Source organism: Bombus vancouverensis, chromosome 9, assembly GCF_051014615.1.
Source record: "Bombus vancouverensis nearcticus chromosome 9, iyBomVanc1_principal, whole genome shotgun sequence".
Classification (NCBI taxonomy): domain Eukaryota; kingdom Metazoa; phylum Arthropoda; class Insecta; order Hymenoptera; family Apidae; genus Bombus; species Bombus vancouverensis.
The window spans coordinates 11,155,442-11,173,607 of NC_134919.1; the positions used below are offsets into that span (position 1 = coordinate 11,155,442).

Sequence of the window (18,166 nt, forward strand, 5' to 3'; positions counted from 1 at the left end):
ATCTTTTAAGAATTTCAGAAGAATTCTGATCTTTGTGGAGATATACAATTTATATAGTATAACACGATAATTCTAGAAGATTAGTAATATGATAACAATATTACCACAATATTACAATGGTATTAATTATACATGTATTGTATATGTATTACTAAAGGTGTGTTAATCAACTGATAACATTTTCATCTGATATGTGAGCTTTTATTTTTACTTTGCTTATACGTATATATCTAATTATATTTTATTTATATGCAGCAAACAAATAAATGAATTTTATTTAACAGAAAGTAATAAATGATAACAAAGCTTACCAACGCTGAGTCATTCTGTAGAAATTTTTAAACACATTTGAAAAATAATTTTATTTTTATTGATAATGTCATTTTTATTATTAGTAGTATTATTTCACAATTAAACATATAATTTTAATATGTCTTTTCCAGAAATATATTCCTACTGTATTCAAATATATTAATTACTTAGTTTCATAACAAGTAGCGCTAGTATCGCAGGTATTCATTATCAACAGAATTGCGCATCTACCTTCTGTTAGATTGTGGAATCAGTTGAACTTCAGATTGCATGAAAATTGCATTTCATAAGCTTCTGAAACTCTTAACGATATTTTATGTTTACTTTGTTTGGTGAAAAATGTCTTTTCTTAAAGAAAATCATAGTGTACTGGTGGTCCTAGATAGCGAAATTTCCAATAATGACATAATAGACTTTATCAGTGGAATTAAAAAACATCTTAGCAATGCCGAACAGCTGACAACTATATCAACGAAAGAGCTGCAAAAATGTAAGTAATTAAGTACTGTCGTATGTATAAAGTAGATTCATAAACATATGTATTCATATATTCTAAACCACTAAAAAAAAAAATAGATTTTCAGTATGTGCTTTTTAGTCAATTTTATATATAAAAAGTGTTTCATCATTACGCACTAAATTTAATGTTTTCCTTCTCAGGTATTAATTCTTCTTCCTATGATGCAATTATCTCCATCTTTAAACAATCATGTCCGAATCTTAAAATGCTTTTAGAAGAATCTTTGCGAATGTTGAAACCTGGAGCAACATTGATTATTTATGAGTCACTCCAAGAAAAAGAAAATGCACATTCTCTTTACGATGAAAGGGTGTCCAACTTAAAATTAATTGGTTTTAAAGTAAAAGTACAAGAAAGTTTAGATACAAAACAATTAAAAGATCTTCTACTTAATATATATAATAGTACAGATAATATTTGTGAAGTAGTAGCAGAAAAACGTTCATTTGAAGTAAGTGATACTTTCCTGTTTTTCATAAATCAATGTAGTTTTGATTAGACATACTCTTTATTTTCACCTGTATTATATTTATATAGATTGGTTCTAGTGTAACACTTAATTTTGGTGAAAAAAAATCTTCTAATGTATGGAAACTAGATAGTGCTGTTGATGAAGAATTAATTGATGAAGATGATCTTTTAGATGAAAGTGACATTGTCAAACCTATAACTAATTTGAGAGGTAAGTTGAACACTTTATTCATATACAAATTTTAGTCAAGTACTTCTATTCATATACAAATTTTAGTTGAATACTTCTATTCATATACAAATTTTAGTATGTAGCACAACAGGTAAACGAAAAGCATGCAAAGATTGTTCTTGTGGATTAGCTGAAGAATTAAGTGGGAAAACTGCACCTGAAGGAACTGCAAAATCTTCATGTGGAAATGTAAGTAATTTGTTATACATCTAAATATTGGTCCTCTAAAAAAATTTGACTAAATAGTAATATACATGTACTTTTCAGTGCTATCTTGGTGATGCATTTCGATGTGCTAGTTGTCCGTATCTTGGTATGCCTGCATTTAAACCTGGTGAAAAAGTAGTTTTATTTGAAAGTCAGTTAAAAGCAGACTAGTGAAATATTTGTGAGTTACACACATATTCTATTTTTATGTTAATTTTTTGCATGTAATTATCATAATAATAATTCTTAATATTGTTAATCCTTGTTTTCCACTTTAACATTTCTATTCAAAATACAGGAGTTTTTTCCTTACTTATCTTTTCTACAACTGGAAAAATAGTGTAGTATACATACAGAAACTTAAAAGGATGTAGTATAAAAGTTATGCAATAAAAATATAAAACATATCTATTACTCTTAATCATTTATTACATTTTTATTTGTATACAATAGCGATCAACATGTTAATTATAATAGAATGATACAAATTATTTAGAATCTCGAATAATTTAGATGAAGCAAATTCCGTTATAAAAACAATAAAATAATTTAAGTACTGCGTAATATTATGATATGAAACGATATGTGACATATCAACAAAATCATATTTTTCTATTACTGGAAGACAATAAAAAATAAAGATGGTAATTTTACTATATACAAATTATTCTATAATTTATGAGGGAATATAAGCCCTTCACTATAAATCCACTAACCCTCCTCTGGGGTTGAGTGCTCGAGAAAGGACTACATTCCAAATGTAATATTTAATATATATATATATCTTTGTATCATTCTATTTGAACATATTTTGGAGTCTAACAAATACAAATATGTTGTATAAAATTGTCTACTAAACTTTTCAAAAACTTATCACGCCATTGCAAAGTATGATGGTTTTTAAATTATATTAGCATCGTGTACAGGAACAAAATAAATTGCCATATTTTTAATTTGCCTCTACAACAGGAACATTATTCCGTAGCATAAAATATAGAAGTACATATCGGGGAAAAAAACGTATGTTGTTTAAAATGTTAACTCGTTTATACCATGATAATAAATGGTATATTTTATGTCCTTAAATGAGTTTAAATCAGGACATAGCTGCGCAATATTTTTGCATTGTAAAAGCTACTGCCATGCTACAATTGCCTTTCTGTTTTATCTACTTATTTAATATAGCTTCATTTGGTGCAAAAAAGATATTTTATTATTACTAGTATTATTATCATATATATGACGTTCTATAAACTTAATCTTTAATATTACCTCGAAATAATGTTTAGAAATTATACTATTACAGTTAGTGTTGATAATGTTATGTAGAACTTTGGTATAAATTTAAGTTTATGTTTTAAGTAGCTATACATCGTAAAAAGTTAGCTACCATTTGCTGTGAACAATTGTATAGTTTAAGTACGAAGAGAGCGATAGAAAGTACAATTTGGTATTTCGTTATTGGAAGCAATAGAACGGAAAACATAACATGACAGTTTCAAACAGATTCCTTCATTGTTTTACCATATTTCGCATAAGTTACTTTCACTTAAGTATATAACCATTTGTACTCTATTTCCAAAACCAAGAGATTACACAGAATCCTTCAGTCTGCAAACGAAGTTCAACACATTTGTTGTACTTTCTATGGATGTAAACGTCCACAATTTACATTATAATAATTTTATTATTATTTGAGAATGTAAATGAATTTCTTTTGAAGAATCATGTGCACAAACTTGCACAAATGTTTAAGATAACTCTATATAATTTTTATACAAACAAACAAGTGTAATCGTTCAAAAAACAAAATCACTCATACTAATTTTAAAATAATCTTTAAAAAATTAAGTTTTTTAAAACTATCCAAATAATATTTTTGTATTTCATAGAATGTATAAGGCAGTTAAAGAAGTCATTTGGTATTTCATATTGTTTTTTCTAAAAGCTAACATTCTCTTTTTTTAGTAAAACAATATGTAATTTTTGTTAATGTAGACATCCCTCTTTTATCTGCAAATGAACAAAATGAAAACGAACATAGATGAATTAAAAAAATTCTCGATTTAATAATTTAATGCTTAAAACTTAAACTCGATGATGATCTTGATTAGAAACGTTCATTTTTCTTTTTCATAAACATAATGCAGTTCATTACAATAATTTTGTAATGAAAATTAAAATTTTCTTTAGAATTGTACTCACAATCAGTGGTACATTGAGCAATCATTAAGCCTAGCAATTAAGGCATGTTTCATGTACCCTTTCGGTTGGACTCAGGATTAATTTACAGAGCTAGTTATTTTGAGATATAATTTGTTATTACTGAAACAGCTTCAAAACAAAAAGTCGAGCAGAAAATAGAAACGAATGACGAATAAATCAGAGAACCAAGAAATATTGAACAAAGCACTATATAAAACTTTTATAAATTTGATGTGTATATAAATACACATATGTATATGTATACATATATCTATGTATTTATACACCAAGGCAGTTAAAAAATGCCATAGGACTTAAGATTTCTTGTTCTCTTATGAAAAATATATAATTACATATCTTTAAAAAAAATTGATAACCTTTTAATAACTAGATGAAATAATCTTTATATGAACACAGCCCTACATATTATATGATGTAATAAAAATTAAGAGTCCTCGAAAAGACCTTTGGCTTTCTTTTTTCTGACTTTATCATTGTCATGGTGTTCCCGTACATCTTGTAAGCATCGTTATTAATCATAACAATAATACTACAGCATTCTGCGGTATGTACAGATGTGCAGTTCCGCGAAGTTAAACTTTTGACGGATTTCCTGATAAGTCCATAAAATCTTTGCCAATTGACACGTCCAAATATTAGTTTATGCTACCACGAATTCTCCTCCATATTATCGAGTAAAGAATTCTTCTCCTCTTTCTTAGAAACATTAGCTCCCGACGCTGCCACACATAATTTTGGTTCGAAACATGGCTGTAAAAAATTAAAGTTTAAATGATGTGTACTCGATTAAGCTCGCTTCGAGATTTTGATGATGTCAAGTATGATAAAGACGATGATCTCTGATAAACCATAAAAAATAAAATTAAAAGAAATATGTGAATAAATTATACATAAGAGTTTATATGAAATACTGTGAGTTGCATTCATTAATGTTCAGTACTGTAGTATTTTCATAATAAAGTATTAATTTCTTTTCCATGCTGTTATTCTATAGAAAGGTTACTATTAATTCGAAATGATTTTTATATTTGAAAATTGTTTATTTGTTTAAAATTGTTTAATGTTTTGATAATACAAGGTGTTTCGAACTCATAGTCATTAATTTACTGAATGTTTACTTCATACTGCAGCACCTATTTTGTAATAGAGTATCGCATAATGATTATAAGTTTGTCGTAATGAATTTTATGTATATACTGAAGATCATGAAAGAAACGTATAATGTGTAACAATTTATATAAATTCATGCATAGCAGCATATTAATCAGAACATAAGCAAAAGGTATCATAAAACAATATTTATTGCAATAGCATTGAAGTTAGTAAAAGATAAATGTGCAACTGATTTTAATTACTTAAATATTAGGTGTCTCAAATTAATTAAGCATCAACTTTAATACATGATAACAAGCATTGTCAATCTAAAATTAGAGAGCAGCAATATTACAATCTCTTTATTACACAATCTACTTTATTAAGATTCTTGTTTGAATTTTTTCTTTAAGCCCTTAACTGATTCTTTTTCCCCGAATATGTATGTAGCTGCACTACGTATCTTACGTATCTTTCAATTTATTGCACACGTATGCCCATATTTAGCATGCACATAAATAATGTTTATATTTTAGCTGGTCGATCACTCACAGTTTCACAGATATTCATGTTGCAGCAGTTCTCTATGGTTATTTCACACTGATTGTCCGGCAATTGTGGCCGAGATGTGAGTGGTGTCACACCACCTTTACTGACGACGAAACGCTTTTTGATGCGTGGCCGTTTTCGGAATTTATTTACATAAAAACTAAGTACGGCTATTACAAGAATAAGTACACCAACAACTGCACCGAAAATCGGTAGCCACGTACTATATTCATTTTCCTCTTTAGCTATCACCATTTGTGCAAAGCGATTCTTTTCGGGACACCTGTTAACAGAAAATAACGAGAATTATAAGTTTTATATTCTTTAAAGTTTAATTGTATTAAATTGGTTAGAAATAATCTCATTCGAATATTAACTCTTTAGCGACATATGTTTGTAGTAGCTTCATCCGTGAAGAAACTATACGAACAAATACGTGAATGCGATATTTCAGAAAAGATACCGTTCTGTTAATTGGACAAGTTATTTATACAAAAACGAATCTTATACACAATAATAACATGACACATGCTACTGTCTATCAGCAAAATGTCAGCAGTCGGGTCATTTATTTATTTATTATTTGTCGTCGAAATTGTTAAAAACTTCTGCTATGAAATAAACAATTATTTTAATTGAAGCTGATAGGCTAGGAATTCAGAAGTGATTGAAGTCGAAGTAAGGAGGTCGCAGAAATTCTTCAGGTCCTCATAAAATTACGAAGTTAAGAATTTCTCAAAAGCAATGTACCTGCAGTGAGCGGTAACGATGCTAGTAGGAACTCGTTCTGTTGCACAAATTATGTCACAAAGTTCAGCAGTATTGCCTAAAATCTCGCAACGAGATCCTTGGGAATATTTACATTTACAAACTGGTTTTTCATCTTGGACGGAACATTGACCGTCATGCAAGCAGTAGTCTTTGCAGACGTCTGTTTCACATCTTGGTCCAATAAATGCGTTATTGCACTTACATGTGGGTAATCCGTCACTATTTATACTACAATTGCCTCGGAAGCAGTAATTGTGACAAAGATTTATTTCGCAATACGGTCCAGTGAATCTGAAATAGTTGAATTTGTACTTAGTTTGTATTCTACGAATTCAAGATTGAATAACATATTTTTGAGATATTCAAATTAAGTACATATCTAGCATCAGATACTTACCCAAGCCTGCACTGGCACGTTCCTTCCTTCTCACCCACATGACCATCATTTAGGCAGTGTTTGGACGTCTCTGTGGTCAGTTCCGATTCCTCTGTGCTGGTTATCAAATTATTATACGACCTTTCGTCAAGCGACAAGTTCGTCGGGTTAGTATTTTGTGTTGTATTCGTATTCACCGGGCATTCTACTTTGCCAACGTTATCACGGGTTACGATCCCAGCTGGATCGGCGTCGTGAGTTGATTGGTAGGAACGAAACATCCTTGGCTCGTCAAATTTAGTGTCTTTTGGTATTGTCCAAACAGCTCTGTGCACCAGATCGGACCAATATATCGAGTTATGATCTAACGCCAGGTACACTGGTTGATGACGCTTAGGGTGAACCAATAGTTCACGCTCGGAACCATCGAGATTGCTGCGCTCGATTTTTATTCTTAGGCCTTCTGCATCGTCGATCCAATATAGCTTCTTGTTACTGTGATCTATAGCGACAGCCAGTGGCTCGTATAAATCCTCTTTGATCACTGTTACTCGATTGCTTCCGTCTAGATTCGACCTCTCGATACTTGGATTTGTATTATTACTATTTACCCAGTATATGTGACTGGAAACAACGTACAATTATAAGACATTCAAGTTTCATTTTATATCGCGTGTTATTTTATCTTTTTCTTTTCTTTTTTTTTCCTAATCCCGTTCGGTGAAGATATTTTTATTCTCTCTTATTTGACGCGAATTTCTAAACGGAACTAGACCGGTCGAGATTGCACGTTGTCGTGAATGGGCACGGCAGCGTTCTAGGTAGGACATAAATGGCACACCTGTTACATACATCCAGAGCGATACCGCGTGGGCTCTGGTACGTTAAATTGTGGAGGATCGTTGGTTCTTCCGGTAGTCCATCTTCTGATACGTGCATCTTCATGATCACTCCTTGCAAAGCGTCGCTCCAAAATAGGGTTCGACTCTTTATATCAAAGGCAAGCGCAAGAATGTAACTTTTGCTTTGTTCTACGGAAAATAAAGAACATCATTTGTTATATATACTTTCTTTCGAAAGACGAAGTTTATATTTAAATGTAAAGGTACACTTATTTTTCTATTGATTGTATGGTTGAATTTCGAACGTAAGAAATTGTAGTATAAGGTGAAAATTACTTTTTTCTTTTCTAAGTAAAATACAACTTCTCTGGAGATTTAAATAGATAATTTTAAATAGATAACAAAAAGAAGGTAACAGAAGATACATTTGAACCAGTTTGGTTTTATGTATCAGACGTGTTCTAACTTTATTTCTCAATGCATTGAAGTAGCATTGAAAAACTACAAATTTATAATTGTAGAATCTTATATTCAAGGCATTAAGTTAAAAAAAATTCCATGTTATCTTTAATGAATTCATCTAAATGATATTCAGTTCGTTTTTCAAACTAGTACCGTCATCATTTACTTCAACATTGCCTTTTGGTCTTTTATTATTCATGAATTCTCCCTTTGTGACGAATAAAAAACACATGGATGCACCCAAAGGATAAAAGGGCATTTCCTTTGTTCTTTACGGAAAATGGTAGTTTTACATTGTGGGCTGTTTCTTTAAGAACGACTATAATAAATTGAAAGACAAAATCTTGAGTGGTGCCGTTATCCTTTCCAAAAGTCTTAGAGATGCGTATCTTTGAAAACCTACCATCATCTTGAGAAAAAAAAGTTTGCTCGGTTTCTAAGCAAATTATTTCTTTGTATATTGATACATTTTATTTATTTAATCTTTCCTAAAGAAGTTTAATAAATAGTCAGTTGGAAATTACTAATATATACTATTAATTACTAATTACTAATACATATATGTATATAGGAATAGGATATATATAGGAATATATAGGAAAAAAGAAATAATAATAATGATACAGATAAAAGTAATTATAGAGTAAACGTATAGAAAGATTAATGCTAAAATAAATTTCTAATATCATAAGTTCATATCCTACTGAAAATATTTAAAAATACTTTTCTACGAAATGAAAAAGCTATCATTCAAGATAGCTCATGCAATAGATCATGCAATTTGCAGGATTAAGGAATGAATAGTATTTTAAAATTTATATTATCTAATTAAGATTCTTTATTAAAATCCTAATTATCTATATGATTAATGTAAAATATGACAATGATTTCTTTATTCCCACAACGAAACTCTTACTTGGATCGCATTACGTATAAGATAATACATGGATGATAAGTAATCCCGTTATACGTTTCTCTTCCATTATAAATGTAATAATTCGATTTTGCACGAGGCATTTATCATTTTATTTTAAGAACTGTAAATTATTGTCAAATGCTAATTGAATATTTTTTAATACTCTATTATATGCTTTGTACGTTTTTTTAGACAGCAAAACGAAAGACGTTAAGCTGTTAGTGTAATAAATACAAATTATCTAAATGAATTTTTCTCTGATAAAATATTTCATAAAAAGTGATATTGACATGAATATTTATACTATATGGAAGTTTATCAGCCAAATTGATATTTGCAATGTATCTACTGAATAAGATTAATAATAAATTAATATTTCTTAGTTTCAAAGAAGTTTCAATTCGCTCTTGTTATTCATATTTTGGTCCATTTTGAGTAACATTGGGGTAATTTAAATTTCGCAATTTCTCAATACCAAGTAGGTAAGATAAACTCTATCTATCTTTATACATTACACAAATACAATTGTAATAATATTCAGAAATAAGTTGAAAGTAACTCAGAAGTATATAAAGTAAAACGAAATTTAATGTACTTACTTTTAAGTAACGGTTTCAACGTGAAATTCTTGTCCTCCAGGTCATTACTGAATATGGTTATGTTCTTGTTACTCACATCGCTAAAATACATTGTTCTAGTGATATCATCGTAGGCCACCCCCGATAAAGTCACAGCTTCCGCTAACTTTGCCTGTCCGATTAGCGTTTGATTTTGTGCGAGAAATTCAACTTCACGCCCTATCGCGATCGCTATATCTGCAAACCAAAAAATTTAGTGGAATATTTTCTCAAATTGTTTAAATATTTAAGCAGGTAAATTGCATTTCATTGAAATTGCACTGCAACCATTCAATGAAATTGTCATGTTTAATCAATTATCAATGTATGAATTTAATTATTCATGCATTCATTATATACATTCCTATGCGTTTGTCCTATGTAAGGACATAGTGATTATAGTATAGTAATTTAAGTATCATAAGATTTGTGTAAAAATAGAAGATTTATCTATTTTTAATATTTCAAAAGATACGATAATTGTTTCAAAGACAACAATGTACAGTTTCAAGGATGTAAATATCGTAACACGACAAGATATATTCTATTATATATTTCCTAGAAATTAAAAAAAATCTAACTTTTCAAATGACTGCCTAGAAAATATCTAGAAACTAACATTGTTTATCTGATTTATGGGATACTGTAAATTACTAGAAAAAATATCTGCATATACTCTAAAGTTCTGTTTACTAATCAGTTATCATTGATTATTACCTAGAACTTGAAAATATCGTATAGTGTTAGTTTAAAGATACTTTAGAAAGTTAAGTTTTCTTATCTGCTCATTTTTGTTAATACCATGGCACCTACGATAGCTTTATCGTTATCTTTTGCCTGTTTATAAGGGGTGCAATTATATTTATCTTAATAATTTATGATACACGAGTCATTTGCTACCGACGAAGATAACTATTGAAAAATTAATCCTGGACGGTTTATAGCTTCAACGAATATTAAGCTGTACTACGGAATAGATGTTGCTTGAATTTGCAATTTTTCTGATCACTTAATTCTCGAGAAATATTATCTCTCTAAACTTAACACATTCGTAGTTGTTAATTTTACTTAAATATTAAATTGAACCGCGCGGTTTTACACTTAAGAAATATTTGAAAAATTTAATTTTAAATATTACGCCATGTCGCTTATAATTACAAATAGAAGTAGACACAAGAAATTTATTTTTTCCTTGAGTCACAGTAACGCGTTAGCTGTCGTTAACGTGTTAATAATTAAAGGGACCACGGCAGAAAAGAGGAATGGGTTTAACGTTTTTCTGTACGTTCCTGTGCCTGCTCTTTATCACTTGCTATGTCGCCAATTTGAATTACAATTTTCATAGCAATTATAAGAAATTGAGGTGTACAAGGTATTTTTCATTTTTTGTTTACAGTTTAGTGTATTCTGTATTACCAAAAATTATAAACAAAAGTTGAAACCGATGTAGAATAAAATGAAGAATAAAATGTTTCATTTTGATATAATATCTATGAGAAAATATGAAGTTGTGACATTATACATATATTGAAAAATAAATTTATTTTAATAAGTTTTCAGAGAAATGTTAAAACTTGACATTTCTCCTTTTTCTCGTGGGCCTGAACCTTCTAATTATTTCCAATTGTTTCTAACTGTTTAATAACGATCATACAAATCATATATTTACAGTTATTATATAACAATATAATAAAAATTATACAATAAATTATATCTATAATAATTATACAGATATCTATAATAAATAATTTTCTATTATAGATTTATATATATAAATTCTTTTCTTGCCTAGTTTGGAAATATCTTTATACTGTTATATCTAGATCAAATAAAGATTAGTACTCGATAACGGTGATAGTAGTAACTTGAGTAAAATATACTTGGATAAATATTGGCGGAAGTATAAATGAATTCGTATAACTAACTCTGCTATGTTCTCTCGGTAATTTCCGATCCGATTACATTTTTCTAACATTAACGCAGTTTGAACAAAATATGGAAAAAGTCTTATGGGTATGCATGATTTCTCGTTTCACTTTTATGTCACGTATCTTCTTAAAATATTACAAATCCTTGTTGTTTGCTAAGACGAGAGCAGAATCGAAGTATAACAATGCAAAGATCGTAACGGTTAAATTTATTATATCAGGGCGCAAGTTGAGTAGCAATCGTCTCGATTTCACAAACTAAAGATAACGTCCGTGCATCGTACTTATCATTCGTATATTTGCATTAAGATATCGGTTAATTAAGACTTTTTAACCCTGACTCCTGCGACCATGTTCATTTCTCTGAAAATATTATAAATATAACAATTATTTCTTATAATTCCAAACAATTTAAGTTTACGACGAGTCTAACGAAGATAAAGGAAAAACAATAATTACAATTTTTCAAGTATCGAAACTGCAGTTCTGTTGGCCAAAACAATTTAAAACTTATATTAAGCTCTATTAACTTTATCATGCATTCTTATTTGAAAATATGTTAACAATACAAGATATGGACAAAAATTGAACTCGTCGCCTTCAGTATAACGTAGTGTCAATACTCGGTACATATGTATATGTACATATCTGTTTGATAATGTTTATTCAAAAGATTTTCCTCAATTCACGTAATAGCGATCAATCATTTACGCCATTACTCCTCGACATTTGTGTCTCTTTACTATTATACAGTTGTTCTAGAAATTAGTATTACGTCAAGGGAAATTGCAAAATTATCAATTTTGAATATAAATAATATAATACAAAAGATAATATCAGTATGACTCTTTATAATGCTACGTATATTTTGTTTGATTTTATTTTATGTCAACACTATCAACATTTACAAGCAGTAGTTCCTAGATCTTAGATTGAAATAAAAGATTATAATAGATAATAATCTTTTTCTCATAAGTAAACAAAATTGTGTAGTCAAGGCGAATTAATAGTGATATATTATAATTTGAAAAAGCTTGTATTTAAATTTCTATGATACTACAAATGTATATATATATATATATATATATATATAGTTGATTATATCGAGGTTATAATTTAACCTACAAATTGGCGGCATCGAATGAAGCTCTTCAAGACCGTATATAGAACTTTATTAGAGGATATATAAATTTTCTATACATAAGGAAATATGGAAGGAAAAATACTAAAGTTTAAAGTTCAAAGTTGAGCCAATTTGCTCAGAGCTTAATAAAGTTTGTAATTTTTATCTATTCTCGCATGTGTCAAGTATTTTGTGTAATATATATATAATTCTTTCATCAAGTACACGTGCTTTCAGTTACGCATATGTTTTGTGACGCTGCGCGCGCAACTACTATACATTTAAAAGGCCGCGCCAGAAATTTAATGTAGAAAGTTTGACACTATATCTCGAAGTTAAATGTTTTGTCACAAAACAGTAAAGAAACTTTTTGTTCCTCTTGTTATGTACATTATGTACATTTCAATGTATCGTATGATTCTTTTAATATTATAACTTCAACGTTTCTAATGTTGATAATTAATTATGAATCACCTTTATTGTAAAGTACTATTTAAATATGAAAAAATGCAACTAAAATTAAATGAAATATAACCTAAAGTAAAATATTTAATATTCTAGTAATCTTTCCATTAAAAAAAGAAGAAGATAAGAGAAAGAAAAAAAGCAACGTGTCGTTTTGTACAGAAATGTAAGCGTCTGATAAAACTTTAATTTCTGTTACAGAAATTTCCCAATGTCTAAATTTTTGTTTGTATATTATTTGCTTTAGATATCGAAAACTCAAAAACACATATCGTAATTATACATTGCGCACCGTATCAGCTCTAATTATAAGTAAGAAAGTAATGCGACAAACTGTCCGGGAAATACAACAAGCGATTAAAACTTATTTAAAAACTTGGTATCGATAAATGAGATCTAAAGTCGAAGATCATTGAATTTTTTCTTCATTGTCAATTGACCTAGCAAAGAGGAAATGGAAGTGCGCAATGCCTTCGAAATATCGAATAAACTGTTGACGTTCTTGCAATACATTTGTGTGCTCGCGCGTACGAATATGTTAAGTAACTTAGACTTGATATCGTAGTAGCAACGTTGACGGAATCATGTACGCATGAACATAGATTTTGTTTATGCAAAAGTAAACAACAAGATGAGAACGTTTATATGTAGTAGTTGTAAGATTTACTATAGTAAATATTGTTTATTAGATACTTTTACTATGTGGCAATAGTTTCTCCGAATTTTAATGTAAATATTTAATTAACGTATTTCAAAGTTTATATTTTTTACATACAATTTTGGCATACAGATGAATAGAAATATATATATTCACGAAATATAAATAGTTGTAAAAAAATATTACGAATGTATATTCGCAAAAATATCATAGCAATACTGTTGACTGTTTACCAGTGGCTTTTTCAAATTTTATTCATAAATTTTAATGTGAAAATGGAAAAACTAGAATGATAAATATTGATAATAATATCTTACATAACTTTGACATACATATGTGTAGAAATGTGGTTATAAAGGATAAATATTATAAATGTATATGCACATGCAAAAATGTTATAATAATATATATTTCAAATGTTATAATAATACATATATATATTTATTTAAATTTTTATAAGGAAAAATTTATTCCATTATTTTTAACGGTTCTAAAACATAGTTTTAATATATTGTTATAATATTTTTTGCCAAATACATTTCTAACCATTTTTATTTTTCTCATTTATCAATTTTTTACTTTTTATCAAATTAAATAATAATATCACATTTCCTTTTTACCGATTTAATCTATTGTATAATATGAAAACTGATCTATCAAATTAGTGACGCGGTAAAGGTATGCGTAGAAAAGATTGATGATGAAAGTAAAAAATGATATGTAAAGCTAAGTCATCTTTTACTATTATTATTCCCACTTTCGAGTTTTTTTTTCATAAATTATCTCGAGTGTTACATTTCGCTGTTCCATATACACAACTCGGAACGTTTTACATCGCCTGCTTCGCGATCGCGATATGAAAATGTAGCTTATTCAGTTTCACTGCGCTCGAAACGTTCTCGTCATGCTTATTTCTAATAAACACGTACTCGTAAATCTTATTAATGAGATGAAATACGTGTAATAAAAAATGCCACACGTGTTCGTTACACTTGTTGTGTCAACTTATCAAAAGTTTAGATACGATCGAAAACTGATCAACGTATTTTTTATTAAACTAGTCTATTATGCTGTACGGATACACATTTTACATAATCATATACATGGTGTGTAAGAAATAGTAAAGCATTATTCTTTTCTATGTTATCAGTTACGAAAAAGTCACTAACGGAACTACATAGTACCGTAAACACCCTATATAACAAGAGATCCTTGAATAAAGGAATAATCAAGTCGAAGATGTTAGCAAACTGGAAATAAGAAATTAATTCGTCTTGTTTACTTCACAGACTAGTCAAGTTCCAGCACTGCTAATATAGTTTCATTTTAAATATAATACATAGTATCGTAAAAATATTAAAATTACTGTTATACTATATATCGATGCATTGATAAAGACAGTCTTGTACAATGTAAACTTTCCATGCGATCGTAGGATTAAACAAACCGATCAATCTTATCAGTTTCGCTTGTTACGTAACCGAAATTTCACACTTCATCGTATACGCATAATTCGGTTCACAGTTTGTATAATACGCGGATCGGTTATTGAGTCTAGTAGTAGGATGCACGGCGTAGTGGGGCAGATTTTCTAGACGCGCTCGCGAGAACGTGCGAGAAATACCAAAGAATTCGAAGAATTTGTGACATCGCCTATCATTCAAAAAATTTTTGTGACATAATTTGCGCGATTACCGGTTATTTTTAGGTTTCCATGCCACATGCTTTTCTTTCGATATTAGTCAAGCACCGAATGGTCAAAGTAGGTGAAATAGGTCCCCGCCAATGCACTTATCGTCATGAATGCATGATTTCAAATTTCGCCGGTAGTCGACAGTTTCTAGCGGCGTTACCAAACCATGGTAATTTAATATGGTTCTCTATTCGTCATTCCATTAGATTTTCAATAAAACGGCTGTTCATTCGTTACACATCGATTCCCGTGTGTGTGTGTGTACAAATATACATTACATACACACTAACTGACTGGAATTCTACTTTCCTAGCTGGCCGTTGCTATCTGTATTAGGTTTTAGGGGTGACTTTGTAAAATGAATCACGTGTTGTATATGTAAAATAAATAAATATATGCAATATTTACACGTGATACGACTCGTAGTTAATGGAATAGAGAGGTATTCGTGATTTTTTAGATACATACCTCCCTTGATAACTGGCCATGGATCGAGGCTTTACTCGGTCAGTTAACAAGGCGCATTGCTCTGTACACGGAACATAGTCTACAACTTGACATTCATTACGTAAACAGGTATAAGGACAAGTACCGTTTCGATTGGTTTCCGTGGTTTTGTGAATATGAATCGTGAAAGTTTGGCGAAGAGTTTCGAGACAAATCAAACGTCGGTTTCATTCACCTTTACAACCGTATTTCGATGTTCTGCATGGTAAAACAGTCTGGGAGAAGTGGCGTACGTGACCACTGAAACCGCGTGAATGGAGACAGCGTTCGCGCGACCCGCAACGCGGTGTTACTTATACCGTGTGTACTACGTTAAATTGCTGTTAGTCCAAATTTTCGTCACATAAAATTATTAAACAAATGCTTATTCTACTTACCCCAGGATCTGGCGTGAATGTTAATCGCGAAAATTCCAAGTACTATCGTTAATATAACAGCCAAGTTTTCACGGGATGTCATGATGTGGGTTCATTTGTCAGTCGCCTAGTTAGCCTGGAAATATCGATAAGACACGGGTGACGAGTATAAATATCACGTAGATACACCGTAGTTCTAATTTCTTTTTGTCTTCTTGAATAGAAGGAGGTGACGAACGACACAGCACATCCTTACTTTACGGCGGCTATGCGCAAACTGAGAACTCGTGACTTCGATATGAAGGTAAAAACGAGGAGACCAGTGGCGTAGCATGTCGCTTCTGCGGACAGGCTTCTCAAATGTCATTAAAAATGCTGTCGCCTTAATTCGAGTAATTAAGCAGCGTTAACGGAAACGTTTAAGCAGATGTTATTATTATGCGTGTTGGACAAGTTATATGTATATTATATTCATTTGCAATTGCAGTTTGGTCAAAATTTTTAACATCTTATTTTTCGATATTATTTGGAAATATCTTATAAAAATTTTATTTGGTATAGTTTAATGATAGTACTTACACGTTAAATTTTTTGGTTGATGATTAAATTATTTTAAAAAATTCACCGGGAATATAACATAAAACATAACATATCTGTAACAGTATTAGATGGATTTGTACATCCTTTTTGTTAATAAAAATTGTTATTAATTATATAATATCATTTTCTGATGCAATGAGCAACCTGTCCAATTGCAAAGCCAGACTTGTATATCTTATTTATCGCACTTCGTAAAATATTGCATTTAAATTCATTTAACCTTCAACATGAGGGAGATAAATCATAGTAAAGAACTTTCAGTAGTGTTAAGATTGTTAAGTTTATGAAGCTTCGTATTTACGTCAGAAAATAACAGCAAATATTGAAAACTTTTGCATACCATATATATATATATATATCTGATATTTATTTATAAGAAATAAAAATTATAATTTTTTCAATTTTTAATTCATAATTCTTTATTTTAATGAGTTTCCTTTTATATAAATCGTACAAACATTCATCTTGTTTTATTGTTTAAAAATAAACAAATTGCATTTTCTTCAAAATTATCGCAATAAATAATATAACGCAAATATATTTTGTAAAATTCTTAGTAGTTGTTTAGTAATTTTTAACATTCAATGTGCATGATTGATTCAAAGAACTAAATTGAATAAAATTAATGAATATCTAATTAAAATTTGCAATATGTACAAAAGATACTAAAGTTACATAAACTTCATTGTTTATTATTTATCTTATATTTTTATCCAAGAAGTGAATACAAAAAGTATACTTCGTTCCTTCTAGAAAAGATTCAATTTTTCCGCGCAAATTTACAGTACCATCTATCGTCACTAGGATAAGACACATATATGTGTACATAATTCAAACTTCACATCCCTATCGAATCTGTTTCGTTTATGACCCACCACCTCGCGGGAACATTCGTTTTTAATTGTATTAAAATCAAATGGAAATAAATTGAATAAATTCAGTACAATGCTCGACATTGAATTGTATTCAACATTTCGCTTGCATCGATCTTATATGAAATAATTAACATTTATTTAATCCCTTGTAATTAATAAACAGTATATTTTCCTGCTAATAATATGCCAACAAGAAAATACAAAATCTGATTGTATAAATACTTTGTAATGCACTAGGATAAAATAGTCCACTCTTATACACAACTGCACCACCATCAATCCGATTCTTTTGTAATATTAAACGATGAATTGTAAAAGAGAACAATGAAGAAAATGGTCGGCATTTATCGACCTATCCCAAACAGTAA

At 29.6% G+C, this 18,166-nt stretch overlaps 2 protein-coding genes across 2 annotated transcripts; one reads left to right on the forward strand and one right to left on the reverse strand.

Annotated features, from left to right (window-relative positions):
- The first annotated feature begins 530 nt into the window (after window positions 1-530).
- CIAPIN1 (cytokine induced apoptosis inhibitor 1) lies at window positions 531-2,149 on the forward strand. The gene is made up of 5 exons (XM_033345563.2): window positions 531-802; window positions 973-1,283; window positions 1,370-1,514; window positions 1,612-1,724; window positions 1,803-2,149. The coding sequence occupies exons 1-5, from the start codon at window positions 652-654 to the stop codon at window positions 1,911-1,913; spliced, it is 831 nt and encodes a 276-aa protein (XP_033201454.1). The 5' UTR covers window positions 531-651; the 3' UTR covers window positions 1,914-2,149.
- A 2-nt stretch (window positions 2,150-2,151) lies between these two features.
- Window positions 2,152-16,610, reverse strand: cue (Low-density lipoprotein receptor repeat domain-containing protein cueball). The gene is made up of 7 exons (XM_033345562.2): window positions 16,345-16,610; window positions 9,576-9,791; window positions 7,598-7,787; window positions 6,778-7,380; window positions 6,360-6,671; window positions 5,613-5,892; window positions 2,152-4,718 (listed from the first exon to the last, which is right to left on the reverse strand). The coding sequence occupies exons 1-7, from the start codon at window positions 16,424-16,426 to the stop codon at window positions 4,614-4,616; spliced, it is 1,788 nt and encodes a 595-aa protein (XP_033201453.1). The 5' UTR covers window positions 16,427-16,610; the 3' UTR covers window positions 2,152-4,613.
- Between the last annotated feature and the right edge of the window lie 1,556 nt (window positions 16,611-18,166).